The 18,063-nt window shown below is 43.3% G+C and overlaps 1 protein-coding gene across 2 annotated transcripts in view; it reads left to right on the top strand.

Annotated features, from left to right (window-relative positions):
• Positions 1 to 16,549, top strand: part of LOC129704793 (mitochondrial mRNA pseudouridine synthase RPUSD3-like) — a 32,568-nt gene extending 16,019 nt beyond the window's left edge. Inside the window, exons 6-11 of one of the 2 annotated variants that reach the window (XM_055648142.1) lie at positions 499 to 589; positions 2,876 to 2,983; positions 7,131 to 7,215; positions 8,528 to 8,654; positions 10,885 to 11,024; positions 15,731 to 16,549. In XM_055648142.1, coding sequence (XP_055504117.1) covers positions 499 to 589; positions 2,876 to 2,983; positions 7,131 to 7,215; positions 8,528 to 8,654; positions 10,885 to 11,024; positions 15,731 to 15,949 — 770 coding nt within the window. In that variant the 3' untranslated portion in view covers positions 15,950 to 16,549. Of the gene's footprint in view, positions 1 to 498; positions 590 to 2,875; positions 2,984 to 7,130; positions 7,216 to 8,527; positions 8,655 to 10,884; positions 11,025 to 13,720; positions 13,787 to 15,730 lie in introns of those variants that run through there. The other variant, XM_055648143.1, reaches the window with a different exon arrangement.
• Positions 16,550 to 18,063: the final 1,514 nt, after the last annotated feature.

Here is an 18,063-nt window from a genome sequence, read left to right as displayed (position 1 = left end):
ATCATTGGCTTTTTTTACAAGAGGGATGAAGTATAAGGAAGTCTTGCTACAGCGGTACAGATGGCTGAGGTCACATCTGGAGTACTGTATCGTTCTTAGTAAGGAAATATATATTTGTCTTTGAGGGGGTGCAGGACATTCACTGGGTTGTTTCCTGGAACGGGAGTCCTCTCTTGTGAGGAAAGAATGAGCGGTGTGGGCCTGGAGTTTTAAAGAAGGGAAGATGATCTCATTTAAAGTCCAGCTTGAGCGGGCTTGACAAAGTAGATGCTGAATAATTCATTATCTAGGGGAGCTCTGGCTGCTAATGCTATAAATGTACTCAAGGCTGAGACAGAGGGGGGGGGGGGAGTTGGACCATAGGGTTTGGTAGGAATGTTTTTAAGGTGAGGCCAAAGATGATATAAGCCGTGAAAAGATTCTTGTTCTACTTGTGCTCCTATTTATGTTAATTAAAAAATAAAGCATGCCTTTTTTTCTTCCCCCACTATCCATCAGGTAGAGACCTTTGCTTGATTTCACTGCTTCCAGATCTTCAGCACCAACTTCAGCTTTCTGAAATGCTCCATGTGGTAAAAGCAAGTCACAGGTGGATATCTTCTTTATGGGAATATGACAGTCTCCTTTTGGAACCATTGAGTCATAGGGCACAGAAACAGGCCAACTCATCCATGCTCACCATGACCTCCTGTCTAAGCTAGTCCCATTTGCTCATGTTAGGTCCATAACCCTCCAAACTGTTCTTATTCATTTACCTATCCAGGTCTTTTGTATATTGTTATAGTACCTGTCTCAACTACCTCCTTTGGCAGCTCATTCCATGTTCCCACCAGCTTCTGTGCAAGATATTAAACAGGTCGACCATGCAGAATTGAAATGAAGTAAAGAGGTTGGGAAACAAATGCAGAAACAGGCTGGGAAGATTTCATACAGGGCCGAAGTGTGTCCAGAATGCCCAGACATACAGATAAAACTAAATGTAAGTTGAAAAAGGCCGAGTATCTATAGAAAACCAGGTTGTCTGCACAGCTAGTGAATGTTCGGAATATGTCTAGGACTATAGTCATAGCATCAGAATTAAAGGACTTCTTTTGGGAAGGAGATGTGGAGAGATTTCTTTAGTCAGAGGGTAGTGAATCCGTGGAATTCTTTGCCACAGAAGGCTGTGGAGGCCTTAAGGCCTTCAGTGGATATCAGTGGATATTTTTAAGGCAGAGATAGATAGATTATTGATTAGTACAGGTGTCAGGTTATGGGAAGAAGGCAGTAGAATGGGGTTAGGAGAGAGAGAGAGATAGATCAGCCATGTTTGAATGGCGGAGTGGACTTGATGGGCTGAATGGCCTAATTCTACTCCTATCACATGACTTTATGACATGTGGTGTGAGAAAAATCCATTCACTGTTATGAAGTATGTGACAGAGTCCTTTTACTGTACTGTAACACCATTCAACCCCATGATGCATTACACGCAAGAGAGTGTTTAAATATTGCTGTAGAAACAAGGAACTGCAAGTACTGGTTTACCAAATAAAAAACAACGTGCTGGAGTAACTTAGTGGGTCAGGCAGCATCCCTGGAGAACATGGAAAGGTGATGCTTTGGGTCAGGTTCCTTCAGTCTGATGAAGGGTCCCGACCTGAAACATCACCTGTCCATGTTCTCCATGGATGCTGCCTGATGTGCTGAGTTACTCCAGCACTTTGTGTCTTTTTTAGCAGTGCTGTAGTGTGCACGTTATAGCACACCACTGTCTAAAATACGAGTAATGTGCAGTAGAAACAAGGACGTGTTAAAGCAGATTAATACACAAAAGGACACAAAGTGCTGCAGTAACTCAGCATGTCAGGCAGTATGCCTGAAGAACATGGCTAGGTGACATTTCAGGTTAAGTCCCTTCAGAGATGCTGTCTGACCTGCTGAGTTACTCCAGCATTTTGTGTCCTTTAGTGATATGCAGGTATTGACTGCATGGCATTTTGACAACCAAGTGTAGAAGTGTCACAGATCAAGGTGTCTCACTGTCGACACAAGTAACAAATAGTATAGGAGAGATATGGTCATGGTACCTTATTAATCTCATGTACCAAGGTGCAGTGAAATTCATTTTTGTATACAGTTCAGTATGTATTACTATATATAAGCGCTTAGATAAGCATATCTGATACAGTACAAGTGCATAGCAGTAGTACACTAATACAGTACCCACAGTTGCCAGTTTGGTGCCATTTTCAAGTCCCAGTTGGTGTAAGTGCAGGGTTTTTATCCTGACCACGAAGGCCCGTTGTCCTGACGACATTGCAGGGTCGGCCTGGCCAAGTGTAGCCATGGTGTCCCCCACCTCTGTTCCCCCTCTGAAGAGATATAGCACGGAAACAGACTTTAAGTTGAGGGGTCCAAAGATTAACGGAGATGTGTGGGGCAATTTTTTAAGCAGAGTGTGGTGGGTGCCTGCAACACTCTGCCAGTGGTGTTGGTGGTGGAGGCAGATACGATAGTGGTGTGTAAGAGAATTTTAGATAGTCAAATGTATATGCAGACAATTAATCTAGCTTGGCACCATGTTCACTGCAGACCTTATGGGCCAAAGGGCCTGATCATGTGCTGTACTTCTCTACGTTCTACATCCTTGAGATGTGGGAGGAAACTGCAGCACCCAGTTAAAAGTTACACGATCAAGGGGGGGGTGCAGATTCCGCACAGACAGCACCAGAGGTCAGGATCGTGTCCTGGTCTCTGGCACTGCGGACAGTCTGGACAGTCTCCAGAGTTTTCCGCCCAGCGTTGTACCATATAATGTTGTAAAGTGTGCTGGATAACTTAAATACTGTTAACCCGCACTAAACGCTTATTTGCACTTGACTTTAATTCACAGGGACCATTCTGGTCTGGTTCTGCTCTCCACCTGTCACCAAACCACCCAGAACATTGAGAACGCCTTCATTCAGGCTCGCAGAAAAAAGGAAGTCATAACAAGTTACTGGTAATGGCTGAATTATTGTGCAAATTTTAAATAACCCAAAAAGTAAAATCTTGTATATCAGAACCTGGGTTCTTATTCACAAATACTGATCAAAGGAGCAAATCCTTGCGACCATAATATAATTGTAGCATCGGCCAACCAGTCCACCATATACATCGGACAGAGGGATTTGTAGAAATTGGTATTATTCATAAAATCTTTTGTTAATTTCTGCTATATGTACATCACACAACCCATTACATAATGATAATGTGTCAATAAAATGCTTGTCGAAACAGAACATCATCAACAAGGCCCAGCATGGTGGTGCAGCGGTAGAGTTGCTGCCTTATGCCCCTGTCCCACTTAGGAAACCTGAACGGAAACCTCTGGAGACTTTGGTGTAATTTTTTAGTTGAAACTGGTTACGATGCTAGTTGAAGGTGGTTGCTGGAGGTTGAAGGTAAGACCTTCCACTACCTGCAACCTCTGGCAACCACCTTCAACTAGCATCGCAACCGGCTTTGACAAAAAATTATTGATTTTTAAAACGGCAACCTATCGTGGCCAGTTTTTAATTTTTTGAAATAATCGCTGGAACATAGAAGAAGCGGAAACCACTTTCGACCATTAGGGAGACTGACAAAAACCTTCGGGAAGGCGGCGCGACTCTCGTCAGCAGCGGCCTCTGCAGCCCGTCTGCGTTTTTATTATTTTTTGTCTATGTTTTTATGTAGTTTCTGTTATTTTTTTTGTTGGGGTGTGTGTGGGGGGGGGGGGGGGGGGGGGGGGGGGGGGGGGGGGGGGGGGTGGGAGGGAGAGGGTAACTTTTAATCTCTCCCTGCACGGGAGACCCGACCTTTTCTTTGTCGGGTCTCCGTTGTCGTTGGGGCTGCAACGAGGAGCGGCCTCCAACAGGAAAAGACCGGGGGCTCTGGTGCCGACGACTCACCTCACCATCGCGGAGCTGGCCGAGTCCAGAGCGGGTGGAGCGGTGGTGGAGCGCTGCTGCTGCTGCGGCCCGACCTCCGGAGATTCGGAGACTGCAACTGCGGGTCTGGCGGACGGCGGCACCGGGAGCCCGCGGGTCACTGGAGGGAGACCGCTTTTCAGGGCTCCCGCAACGCGACTCCTCCCGCCCGAGTTGCGGGGTCGAAGAACTCCTGGAGCGGGACCTTACAGCACCGCCCCGCGCGGCTTGGAATGGCCGCGGGACTCTGCGAGCGCACGCCGGGGGCTCCAATATCAAGGACCCGGTGTGCGACCTTGCACCACCCGGCGTGGCTTTAATGGCCGCGGGCCAATCGCCATCGCCAGCCGGGGGTTTTGACTTTGACTCTGACATCGGGGAGGGGGAGAGTGCAGTGGAGAGATAAGTTTTTTTGGCCTTCCATCACAGCGATGTGATGGATGTTTATGTAAAATATGTTGTGTTGTTGTGTCTTGGGTCTATTTGTTTGTAAGGTATGGCTGCAGAAACGTCATTTCGTTTGGACCTCAAGGGGTCCAAATGACAAATAAATTGAATCTTGAATCTTGAACCTCCGGGAACCGCACGGAAACCTTGGGTGAGACGCAAAGTCTCCAGAGGTTTCCGTTCAGGTTTCGTAAGTGGGACAGGGGCATTACAGTGCCAGGAAACGGGTTCAATAATGGCGATGTTTGCTTGTCTGTATGTAGTTTGTACGTTCTCCCTGTGACCTGCGTGGGCTTTCTCTGGGATGTCTGGTTTCCTTTCGCACTCCAAATACATACAGGTTTGTAGGCTAATTGGCTGGGTATCATTGCAAATTGTTCCTAGTGTGTGTAGGGTAGTGGAAGTGTGCGGGGATTGCTGGTCGGTGCTGACTCGGAGGGCCGAAGGGCTTGTTTCAGTGCTGTATCTCTAAAACAATATAGTGGGGTAACAGTACTGTTATGAGTTGAATTTTAATCAGTGCAAAGGGTTACAGGGATATACTACTTACATGTCAGTGAGATCTGAGAATGGCAAGCTGTTCCGACATGAATATTAAAAAATGTAGAAGAGTCAGTTGTGACTGCTTTAAAAATTTTGAGCACAAGGTACAAAGCATTGGGCACCGGTTTATAATTGATAAGAATAATGTGAGGTATGGCTTTCATGAACTGAATATTACTGAACAGCAGAAATGACAGGCTTTTACTGCCAAAGTAATGAATGTTTTTTCCTGATAGTCACACGTGGCAAATGTGGCTGGTTTCAATTTACTTCAAATGTATTTACGATGTTGTGGAACAGTGTTTCTGGAAAAAAAAATATCCTGTTTATTTTTGCTGTGGATTCAAATACTATTGTTCAAGAATGAACTGCAGATGCTGGAAAATCAAAGGTGGACAAAAATGCTGGAGAAACTCAGCGGGTGCGGCAGCATCTATGGAGCGAAGGAAATGGGCAACGTTTCGGGCCAAAACCTTTTTTCAGACTGAAGTCTGAAGTTTCAAAAACTATTCACATGACTGCGTTGACCTATGTCTCTAAGCGTGGTGTCATGATTGGATTGGTGGATGTTAGCAAGGGCGCTGATATGGATATGAGTGTGGTTGAGAGATGTGGAGAAAGTAAGTGTATTCAGAACTGAAGATAGACCTAAAATGCTGGATTAACTCAGTGGGACAGGCAGCATCCCTCAGACTGAAGAAGAGTCTTGACTCGAAACATCACCCATTCCTTCTCTCCAGGGATGCTGCCTGTCCCGCTGAGTTACTCCAGCACTTTGTGTCTATCTTTGATTTAAACAAGCATCTGCAGTTCTTTCCTACACATGTATTCAGATCTGTATGGGCAAGAATGATCAGAGATACTGCTGGAAAAATAACAGGGTCTGAGTGGGAGCAGACATGTCAGCAGCTGGGGTGCAAACCAGGAGTTATTTTTCCTTTCATTTTGTAAGAAGAGTCATGAAGGAAAGTCAGTGAACACATTTTCATAGCTTTCTACATCAAATCTTATTTATCATTCTTAAACTGCTTAACGTACATAACAGGATTTGAAAGGCAAATAGTGACTTTAACACGCCCTGAGATTGCCATAACCTGTTTCATTAGTATTTTTCATAATAGTTTTAAAATTACAGAGAGATACAGCATGGAAATAGGCTCTCTGGCCCACAGAGCCCACACTCTTCATTAAACATCCAATTGCACTAATCCTACATTATCCTGGTCACTGCCAAGTTTTCTTTCCGCTGTTGCCCATGACCCGAGTATTCTCAGGGGTGGCACTGAATTGGTTAATCCCATTTTTTATTCACCCCACATTTTAATCAACTACCCCCAGATTCAACACACTAGGGACAATTTGCAGCTGCTAATTAACCAACAAACTTGCACGTCTTTGGGATGTGGGTGACCAGAGGAAACCCACACGGTCAAAGGGGGACCTTGCGAACTCCGCGCAGAAAGCACCCGAGGTCAGGATTGAACCTAAATCTCTGGTGCCATGAATGCAAGTGAATGAATGAATACTTTGTGAATTAATACTTTATTGTCACATGTGACGAGTCACAGTGAAATTCTGGCCTAAGGTATGCAAATAGTTGCCACATAGAGGGCGTAGACAAAGTTACAGTCAGGTCCCCCATTCTTCTACCCCCCCCCCCCTCTCAAATAAGATAATACTGTACATAAATCCAATCAAGCAGAACGTGAGTACAATAAGTAGAGTCATATGAAAGATACAGAGTGGAGAAAATAGTTCTTAACACTATAGCGCAACAGTTCCAGAGATGAAGTCCAATGAGGTACCGCAATGTGAACACTTTGCATGTTATACAGGCAATATAAAATATATATATAATTATCATATTTTACATATATACCTCATTATTTTATTTTACTTGTAAAATTGTATAATTTGAAATTCATAGCTGCATGGTGGTGTAAATAGTTTAGTTTTATTTATCGTCTTGTTTATCGTCACGTGTACCGAGCTACAGTGAAAAGCACTTTTGTTGCGTGCCATCCAGTCAGTGGACGGAGTATACGTGATTATAATCTAGCCGTCCACAGTGTACAGACACAGGATAAATGGAATAATGCTTAGTGCAAGATAAAGTCCAGTGGTAAGATAAAGTCCAATCATTCAGGAGTTCTGATTGCTCGTGTCTCCATTCCTTTTGGGGACTGACTGCATTTTGTCCCCTCACAGCGCAGTGACAGTGGGTGTCCCAGAACCTGAGGCGGGTGAGATCAACATTGCCCTCAAACAACAGAGCATTGGCGAGCATAAGATGGTAAGTTTCTTCTTGATAGATTTCCATAATTGGCTCAGTGGATTGCTTGCCAATGAATAGTGAGTGCAGAAATAAAAATAATAGATGCTGGAACGAAAGGACTTCCCAAAGTGATTCTCTATCATTCCAATTCTAGATGAGCGACGTTTTTTTTCTTTTCCAAAGTGAAGTAACGTAGATTAATTGAAGAGTCCTGACCCGAAATGTCACCTATCCATGTTCTCCAAAGATACTGCCTGACCTGCTGAGTTACTCCAGCAGTTTGTGTCTTTCATTAATTGGAGTAACTTGAATGCAATCGGCTGCCAATCCACTTGTGCATATTTCCTATTTGTTTCATGGACATTGCTGGCATCAACGTTTATTGTCCAACCCAGAATTACTCGAGTGAAGGCGATGAAGCTATACTTCACCCTCGTGAGACCTCATTTGGACTACGCAGTTGCAGCATGGGACCCATACACAAATAAAAACATTTCTTCCATCGAACGTGTCCAAAGACAGGCAGCTCGATTTGTTACTAACACCTATGAGAGAGAAGCGAGTGTCACCAAACTTCTGAATTCTCTGGGGTGGAACCCTCTCCAAGACAGACGTGAAGCTCACCGTTTGACCTGTTTTTACAAAATGGTAAATGGTCAGCTCGACATAGATTACAAGACCTACACCAAACCCAAACCAATTAGGAGCAGACGAGGGCATTCGATCCAATTTGTGATCCCAGCTACAAAGACATGTGTACAGCAATTCGTTCTTCCCCCGCACAATTAAAGCATGGAACAATCTCCACCCAACTATAGTTACCCAACCAGATGCAACTACATTTAAAGTAGCTCTTTCTTCCCAATAACCCTTTCTGGCTTAAGCCCTCCCTTCACCACCTCCAGTTTAAATTCCATTTGGAATATTTTGGAGGACCAAGAAACCAAGAACCAAGATGATGAGCTTCCTTTTAGAACTGCTCCAGCTCTTCTGGTGAAGGTATTATCATTGCAGTTGGGCAGGAAGTTCCACCATTTTGGCAGTGAACGATCGGCTGTACATTTCCATGTCAGGATGTTGTGAGACGTGAGAAGAACCCGTGAATGATGTTATTCCAACACATTTGTGGCTGCCTCACTGCTCCAGTGGCCTGGGTTCAATCATGATCTCTGGTGATATGGAGTTTGCATGTTCTCACCGCAAGTTTCCTCAGTGTGTTCTAGTTTTCTTCCACATGCCAAAGACAGGTGACTGGCAAGTCATTTGGCCACTGTGAATTGCCCCCTGTCTGTTAGTGAAATAATGTTATCTTGCTTTGTGATGCTAATAGGTGGTTCCTGTGTTTCACTCAACTGCTGGAAACTTTCGACGGAAAGAAGCAAAGAAAGCAATTACCCAGTACCAGGTTCTGGATGCTGCAAATGGCTGTGCTTTAGTGCAACTTCAGCCTCTTGCGAGTAAGTGTGTCAGATATCTGCTGTAAAAATGTTGCTGGGTCATTAACATGTGGAACACAGCCCATGTCGCCTTGTAATTACAATGCAGGAGTAAGCAGAAATAGAAGTGGGAAACCTGTAATTGGGTGGGGCTGTGTGGGCAAGTGCTAGTTTCTGGATACCTAATTCTGAACTTAGTTAAGTGCTCGGTATGATTAAGAGGCAGCACTTGATATCTGTACTTGTCAGGGGGAAAAGCATTGATTTAAATTAACTTTACTGAAATGTGACTTGAGCCCTGGAGTATTTAAAGATGAGCATTTGGTGTCAGGTGTTGCAGTATTTTCAGGGGTTTAAAGTATTCTAGACTGCTGGTGCCATTTTGGTTTGGTTAATTTAGGTCACCCCACTGATGATTTTTAGTCTGTTTGTGGCAAAAAGAAAAACAGAGAGCAGTTTCTGATAAGGCTCTCGTGCTAAAACGTGACTAATGTTGAGGAAAATGTTTTATAAGCTGATTCACTTTTCTTTGCTTCAAAGATTCAACCTATTACTGATGGTATTTGTAAATGTTGAAAATGATAAATTTGTCATTAATTTTTTGTTGCCAGCCCTTGTCTTACCCATGATGGCAGTTTTTAACTACAGAAATATTGATTGCAAATAAAGTTGCCCAAGTAGATTCATTTTGAATTAAGGTGATTCAAGGAACTGCAGAAGTGTGATGAAATATTTGCAGGATTCAGATTCAGATCAATGAATGGTGAAAGCACATGCAAAAGTAAAACACAGAAAAACTATCGATAAAGTAACAATACAAAATAACAGGTCTATAAAACAGGATGGTAAAAGCTTCTTTAGGTATGTGAAGAGGAAAAAATTAGTTCAGAACAAAGTTGGACCCTTGAAGACCCTTGAAAAAGGTGAATTTATTATGGGGAGCAAGGAAATGGCAGATGAGTTGAACAGGTACTTTGGATCTGTCTTCACTAAGGAGGACACAAACAATCTTCCTGATATAGGAAATATCCTTCCTGATATTCCTCTGTCCCCAGATCCTCTGGGATCATCCTTGAATGTCCTTGTTGAAAGTAATGAAAGTAAGCATGCAGGTACAGCAGGCAGTGAAGAAAGCAAATGGCATGTTGGCCTTTATAACAAGAGGAATCGAATATAGGAACAAAGTGGTCCCTCTGCAATTGTACAGAGCCCTAGTGAGACCACACCTGGAGTATTGTGTGCAGTTTTGGTCCCCTAATTTGAGGAAGGACATTCTTGCTATTGAGGGAGTGCAGTGTAGGTTTACAAGGTTAATTCCCAAGATGGTGGGACTGTCATATGCTGAGAAAATTGAGCAGCTGGGGTTGTACAAAATATGAGGTGCTGCTCCTCCAATACACGTTTCCTGTCTCTAGCGTGTCCAAACCCTTACTAATCTTATATGTTTCAATAAGATCCCCTCGCACCCTTCTAAACTCCTGAGTGTACAAAACAATAACTAGTGTTACTCCCCTCTGTGTATTCAATTTTCCTGTCTGGCTGTTACCAAGTGCTTCTCCCTCTCCCCTCCTCCATCTCTCCCCCTCTCTCCCCTTCATCTCCCCCATCTCCCCCCCCCCTCTCCCCTCCCCTCTCCTCTCCCCCCCCTCTCCCCCCCCCCCTCCCCCCCCCCCCCTCGTCGTCCCCCCCCCCCTCTCTCCATGTTCTAATTGTAGCATGTATAATATAGTAATTTTTATCTCTAAGAACAACAGGTGATCATGTGTCAAACGAGCTATCCTTCTTGATGGTGTGAGTTATGTGTCCTATCAGAAACCGAGCCAGTCTCGGATATCTCTGTGAAAGCAAAGCTTATCTCAGTGACCCCGCAGTTGTCCTCATGATTTCCTGGTCTATTTGTTTCCCTAAGCAGGGTTTGAAACGCCGTGCTGCTAATTTAGCTGACAACTGAATTTTACCTGACAATCTGTTTAACCCTTACATTACAAGTTGCTGGTTTACAGAAAAAGATGCAAAGTGCTGGATTAACTCAGCAGGTCAAGCAGCATCTCTGGAGAACATGCATAGGTTACGTTTTGGGTTCTCACCCAAATCATTAACGATCTGTGTTCTCCAGAGATGCTGTCTGACCTGCTGAGTTACTCCAGCAGATCAGACAGCATGATACTGTGTCTCATTTTGAAATGAGTCGAGGTCAGGTGGTTATTGTATCCTGGTTACATCTACCAATTTTTCTTTTTTTTCCTTTCAGCCTTTGAGAGCATGTTGGAAGTTCATCTCACTCTCAAACTCTGCACAGTTCTTGGGGATCATGTATATTCTGGCTGCCTGGGCAAGGTTCTCGACGTTCCCTTCCACCTTCCTGTGGAATCGGTAATTCCTCGAACTCAGGTAAGTGCAAAAGGGAAAAGATGCAGAACGGAGACGGAATGTTGTTGGGAAGGATGGGACGGGAAGAGAGTATGGTTCTGCTTGTAACGTAGGTGGTCGTGGGGACACCAGGCAGGTGATGCAGGGAAATGACAATGAAAATCAAAACAAAACTGCAGTAGCTGGAAATCCAGAGCACAAACTGCTGGAAATATTCAGCAGGTCTGGCCGCATCAGTGGGAAGAGAAGCAGAGTCAGAATTCAGGTTGGAGACTCTTTGTCGAACAAGGGAAATGGCTGCGGGATCCCGAGTCAAAGTAGACTGAGGTAGTGCTGCATGTGTGTACTTGTCGGTTTCTTATCTCTCCCCATTCACCCCTTTATTCTTACCGATTTTAAATTACCTGCTCACATCAAAAATAATCAATGATTTTAGTAAATTCAGTTCAGAAGCGTTCGCAGGGCGCCTTGGAGGCCGTCAAATGATATATTTAAGGCCGAGATAGATAGATTCTTGATTGTATGGGTGTCAGGGTTATGGGGGGAAGGCAAGAGAATGGGGTTAGGAGGGAGAGATAGATCAGCCATGATTGAATGGCAGAGTGAATTTGATGGGCCAAATGGCCTAATTCTGTTCCTATTACTTATGACCTTATGGCATGTTGGCGCAACGATAGAGTTGCTGTCTTAATGCCAGACACCCAGGTTCGATCATGACCACGATGGCTGTCTGTACGGAGGTTGTACATTCTCCCCGTGACCATGTCGGTTTTCTCTGGGTGCTCCTGTTTCCTCGTACATTCCAAAGATGTACAGGTTTGTAGGTTAATTGGCTTTGGTAAAAATTGTAAATTGACCTAGTGTGTAGGATAGTGCGAGTGTTCGGGGTGATCGTTGGACCTGTTTCTGCGCTGTCTCTCTTAATCAAGAATCTAACTCAAAATATAGCACTGGCAACAGTTCCTTCAGCCCACTGAATCCACACCAGCCATTCACACTAGTTCTATGTTATCCCACTTTCGCATCCACTCCCTACAGACTAGCAGCAATTTACAGAGATCAATTAACCTACAAATCCATACGTCTTTGCGAGCAAACCGGAGCACCCAAAGGAAAACGCACGTTGTCACAGGGAGAACGTGCAAACTCCACACAGACTGCACCAGAGGTCAGCATCAAACCCAGGTCTCTGGTCCTGTGAGGCAGCAGCTCTAACATCTGTGCTACTCATTGAACTCTCTTTACTTGCATTGTCAAAACAATAAGTGTTTATAAAAGTCCACGGTATTGAATTATAACCATATAACCATATAACAATTACAGCACGGAAACAGGCCATCTCGGCCCTACAAGTCCGTGCCGAACAACTTTTTCCCCCTTAGTCCCACCTGCCTGCACTCATACCATAACCCTCCATTCCCTTCTCATCCATATGCCTATCCAATTTATTTTTAAATGATACCAACGAACCTGCCTCCACCACTTCCACTGGAAGCTCATTCCACATCGCTACCACTCTCTGAGTACAGAAGTTCCCCCTCATATTACCCCTAAACTTCTGTCCCTTAATTCTGAAGTCATGTCCTCTTGTTTGAATCTTCCCTATTCTCAAAGGGAAAAGCTTGTCCACATCAACTCTGTCTATCCCTCTCATCATTTTAAAGACCTCTATCAAGTCCCCCCCTTAACCTTCTGCGCTCCAGAGAATAAAGACCTAACTTATTCAACCTATCTCTGTAACTTAGTTGTTGAAACCCAGGCAACATTCTAGTAAATCTCCTCTGTACTCTCTCTATTTTGTTGACATCCTTCCTATAATTGGGCGACCAAAATTGTACACCATACTCCAGATTTGGTCTCATCAATGCCTTGTACAATTTTAACATTACATCCCAGCTTCTATACTCAATACTCTGATTTATAAAGTTTTTTTCTTTTTTTTTCCTCTTCAAACAATGATCTCCGTTTCTTGATTCCCCAATGTTTGAAAAAGCCTATATATATTTACCCTATTCCCCTTGTGATTTTATACACCCCACAACGTTTATTCTCAGTTTCATATACTGATTGAGGCACACCACTTCCACAATAAAGTCTGCCCAACCTCTTTTTTACTGGTGCCCCTCCCTAAATCCCCATTTACTGGTGCCCTCCCCTAATTCCCCATTTACTGGTGCCCTCCCCTAATTCCCCATTTACTGGTGCCCTCCCCTAATTCCCCATTTACTGGTGCCCTCCCCTAATTCCCCATTTACTGGTGCCCTCCCCTAATTCCCCATTTACTGGTGCCCTCCCCTAATTCCCCATTTACTGGTGCCCTCCCCTAATTCCCCATTTACTGGTGCCCTCCCCTAATTCCCCATTTACTGGTGCCCTCCCTTAATTCCCCATTTACTGGTGCCCTCCCACAAAATCCCCGTTTACTGGTGCCCTCCCCTAAATCCCCATTCACAGATTCACCAACCTCTGGCTATAGAAAATGTCCTTATCTCCATTCTATTTGCCTGTTGAGGCCGTAATTTGGAATGTTTAAAGTGGAGATTGATAGGTTCTTGGTTAATAAGGGTGTCAAATGTTATGGGGAGAAGCCAGGAGAATGGGGTTGAGAGGGAAAAGTAGATCAGCCATGATCAAATGGCAGAGCAGGCTCAATGGGCCGAATGGCCTTATTCTGCTCCTGTGCCTTATGATCTAACAATTGCTCCTTTCCGCTTTAGCATTCAATCCTGCCCTGCTTCTTTTCCGTACGATGCAAGGGTGCAAGCTGAGGAAGGATGGTAGGAGACAAGTTGGAATTACCATGCTTGCAATTACAACCGTATCATACTCAAGCTGTATTTTATATACATGCTGCAACTCATACAGATCATGATTCCAAATGTTAACACCTGCCTCAGTTTACTAAGAAAAGGCTCGTTGATAATTCCCACATATTTCATTCATGGCTAAACCATTTCCATCCATTAAGTTGACTGATAATCTTAGTGTTGGCAAACTTTTGTCATCCCTCAGTCTCTTGCAAAAGTCACTTAGTCATTAGCCAGAGAAATGTGAAACAGACTCTGCGCTCCATAATCAGTGGAATCCGAGGGTCAATTCCAAAAGGATTTCAGTGCACAGAATTCCAATGAGGTCTACTAACCATATAACAATTACAGCACGGAAACAGGCCATCTCGGCCCTACAAGTCCATGCCGAACAAATTTTGTTCCCCTTAGTCCCACCTGCCTGCACTCGTACCATAACCCTCCATTCCCTTCTCATCCATATGCCTATCCAATTTATTTTTAAATGATACCAACGAACCTGCCTCCACCACTTCCACTGGGAGCTCATTCCACACCGCCACCACTCTCTGCGTAAAGAAGTTCCCCCTCATATTACCCCTAAACTTCTGTCCCTTAATTCTGAAGTCATGTCCTCTTGTTTGAATCTTCCCTATTCTCAAAGGGAAAAGCTTGTCCACATCAACTCTGTCTATCCCTCTCATCATTTTAAAGACCTCTATCAGGTCCCCCCTTAACCTTCTGCGCTCCAGAGAATAAAGACCTAACTTATTCAACCTATCTCTGTAACTTAGTTGTTGAAACCCAGGCAACATTCTAGTAAATCTCCTCTGTACTCTCTCTATTTTGTTGACATCCTTCCTATAATTTGGCGACCAAAATTGTACACCATACTCCAGATTTGGTCTCACCAATGCCTTGTACAATTTTAACATTACATCCCAGCTTCTATACTCAATGCTCTGATTTATAAAGGCTAGCATACCAAAAGCTTTCTTTACCACCCTATCTATATGAGATTCCACCTTCAAGGAACTATGCACGGTTATACCCAGATCCCTCTGTTCAACTCTATTCTTCAATTCCCTACCATTTACCATGTACGTCCTATTTTGATTTGTCCTGCCAAGGTGTAGCACCTCACATTTATTAGCATTAAACTCCATCTGCCATCTTTCAGCCCATTTTTCCTAATGGCCTAAATCACTCTGTAGACTTTGGAAATCCTCTTCATTATCCTCTTCATACCCCCTATCTTGGTATCATCTGCATACTTACTAATCCAATTTACCACACCTTCATCCAGATCATTGATGTACATGACAAACAACAAAGGACCCAACACAGATCCCTGAGGCACCCCACTAGTCACCTGCCTCCAACCCGATAAACAGCCATCCACCATTACCCTCTGGCTTCTCCCATTCAGCCACTGTTGAATCCATCTTGCTATTCCTGCATTTATACCCAACAGTTGAACCTTCTTAACCAACCTTCCATGAGGAACCTTGTCAAAGGCCTTACTAAAGTCCACATAGACAACATCCACTGCTTTACCCTCGTCAATTTCCCTAGTAACCTCTTCAAAAAATTCAAGAAGATTAGTCAAACATGACCTTCCAGGCACAAATCCATGTTGACTGTTCCTAATCAGACCCTGTTTATCTAGATGCTTATATATATTGTCTCTAAGTATCTTATCCATTAATTTGCCCACCAAATTTGCCCAGACAAATTATCTTTTGTCTGTCCCCATATCAGCAGGCATCATTTGATCCTTGTTTGAACTGTACACATCAAATTGGATATTGCACAAAGCTTCATAGGAAGAAACTGCAGACTCTGGTTATTACTGAAGCTAGACACAATGTGCTAGAGTACCTCAGTGGGTCAGGCAGCATCTCCACACTGTATTTACTGTATCTGTATTTACCTTGTTAGGTACTGGATGAGACCTTGCTGCAGAAGCTGCATATGGACCAAAACCACATGTGGAAAATGCCAATTCACCTTCACTTGCAAAGACTTACAATTCCACCATTTGGAACCAAGAAATCAGAGACGGTCATTACAGCTGCTCCCCTGCCTTACTTCAGCAGGAATCTTGAACTCTTGGGTTTAACAAAGAATGAGTTTGTTGACAAAAGTACAAAGAAATGAAGAACCATTCATGGATTGTCAAAGTCTAAGCTGAGATAAAGTACAGACTTCTGAGCAGTCACCCAGTGAAATCCAAACATTCACAAGATGTGGACATGTTTGTAACATTCCTCACACACAGCGTGAGGAAGTGGATGATCACAGCTTGCAGAGATTGGACAGATTCAAGAGTGTTTTATTGTCATACGTTCCAGATAGGACATTGAAATTCTTACTTGCTGCAGCACAACAGAACATGTAAACATAGTACAGGTACATGAATGAGAGAAAAAATGTTCAGTGTGGGGTATATACACACACATACCCAAAAAACAAACAAACAATTATAATCATAGGGGCACCTTAGGGCTGCGTGCTTAGTCCCCTACTTTCTCTATATTGATGACCGTGTAGCCAGACACAGCTGCATTGCCATCTTTAAATTTGGAGGACAATCACAATTGTTATTTAATTAAGTATAAGAAATTGGATATGATATTTTTTTTTAATCCAAAACAATCTGGGTATGCCTCATTCCAGTTAATTTAAGTAAATAAAAATCAAGTTTGTGTTCTGATGAAGAGTCATTGACAATAAAGATCTGGTTTCTCTCTCCATGGATGGAGTTTTGCCAGCATTTATATTTCAGTTTCTCACTTCTAATTAATCCTTGACCACAACTAATAACGCAGTTGGAGATGTGGACTTGATCAAGTTTAATGTGATATCCATACCCTTTGTCCAAGCTTATACCTGTATATTTGAATAAGATAGTAATATCTGTTGATCTCCAGCACTTTTGTCTACCTTCGATTTTCCAGCATCTGCAGTTCCTTCTTAAACAAAATGGGCCCAATGTTGGGCGAGTCCAAAACCAGGGGCCACAGTCTTAGAATAAAGGGGAGGCCATTTGGGACTGAGGTGAAAAACATTTTCACCCAGAGAGTTGTGAGTTTGTGGAATTCCCTGCCACAGAGGGCAGTGGAGGCCAAGTCACTGGATGGATTTAAGAGAGAGTTAGATGGAGCTCTGGGGGCTAGTGGAGTCAGGGGATATGGGGAGAAGGCAGGCACGGGTTATTGATTGTGGATGATCAGCCATGATCACAGTGGATGGCGGTGCTGGCTCGAAGGGCCGAATGGCTTCCTCCTGCACCTATTTACTACGATTCCTATTCTAATAAGAGTTACATTCAAGAGCAAGGCATTGAAAGGGTTTCACTACTGGCCAACTAGAATCCAGCTGGCTCTGTCTGGCATTACAAAAATAAGTTACCACTTGCAGCCACGCAAGGCATATCCAACCGGTCACCAGTTTAGACAAACAAAACATCTGTACACAATACAATACAAGTGCAGACAGGGTTACAATGACCCAGCAGAGAATGATGCAGCAAAGAAACGAGGATATTAGGCCATGCAAATGGGGAACGTAAAGTTAAATGTTCACATGGAAGCCAAAGGCGGCAGGTGAATCAAGTACAATGAACGGAGATGATCTGGAATGTAATGAATTCTACAATCGTTTAAAGTAGTAGAATACAATTTCAAATCAAACAGTATCCTGTTATTTTCACTAAGGGCCATTATTACTATCCCCATTAGGTGTCTTTTTTTAAAAAATGTATCTTTAGATCCCCAGGACAATCAAATTTATCAATTCCACTGAGGCTTCCTTTTAGTAACACTAACCTTCTTAAATCAACAGTACTTTGTGAAATGGAAATAATCCTTAATCAGATTTAAACCCAGACTGGAGCCAAATTGCAATTCAAATTTATTTAAAGGTGAAAAGTTATCAAGCTCATCACTAAAGTCTCATATCTGCTTGGCTTTTTACACAACTAGCAGTTTGCAACCCGACTGCAATATTTATTTCTGTCACGTTGAGTTGCAACATGCACTCTATTTGGGGACATTATTTATAAACTACTTAAAATCACCAAAAGGAATTTAAAAGATCACAAAAGCCAAACCCTACAGAAAGAACAAACTGAGGTCAAACATGTTGCATTGGAGAAAATAAGCCACAACACCAGGCACACCCAAGTGGTTTTGTAACCACCAAGGATTGTTATTTACTTGGTGTGGCTGAACTAGTTTTTAAAAAAGGCAGGAGAGATATTTTTCATGAAA

This window comes from Leucoraja erinacea, chromosome 16, assembly GCF_028641065.1.
Source record: "Leucoraja erinacea ecotype New England chromosome 16, Leri_hhj_1, whole genome shotgun sequence".
NCBI lineage: Eukaryota > Metazoa > Chordata > Chondrichthyes > Rajiformes > Rajidae > Leucoraja > Leucoraja erinaceus.
Note: the sequence above shows the minus strand (reverse complement) of the source record. Positions and strands in the feature narration are given on the sequence as shown.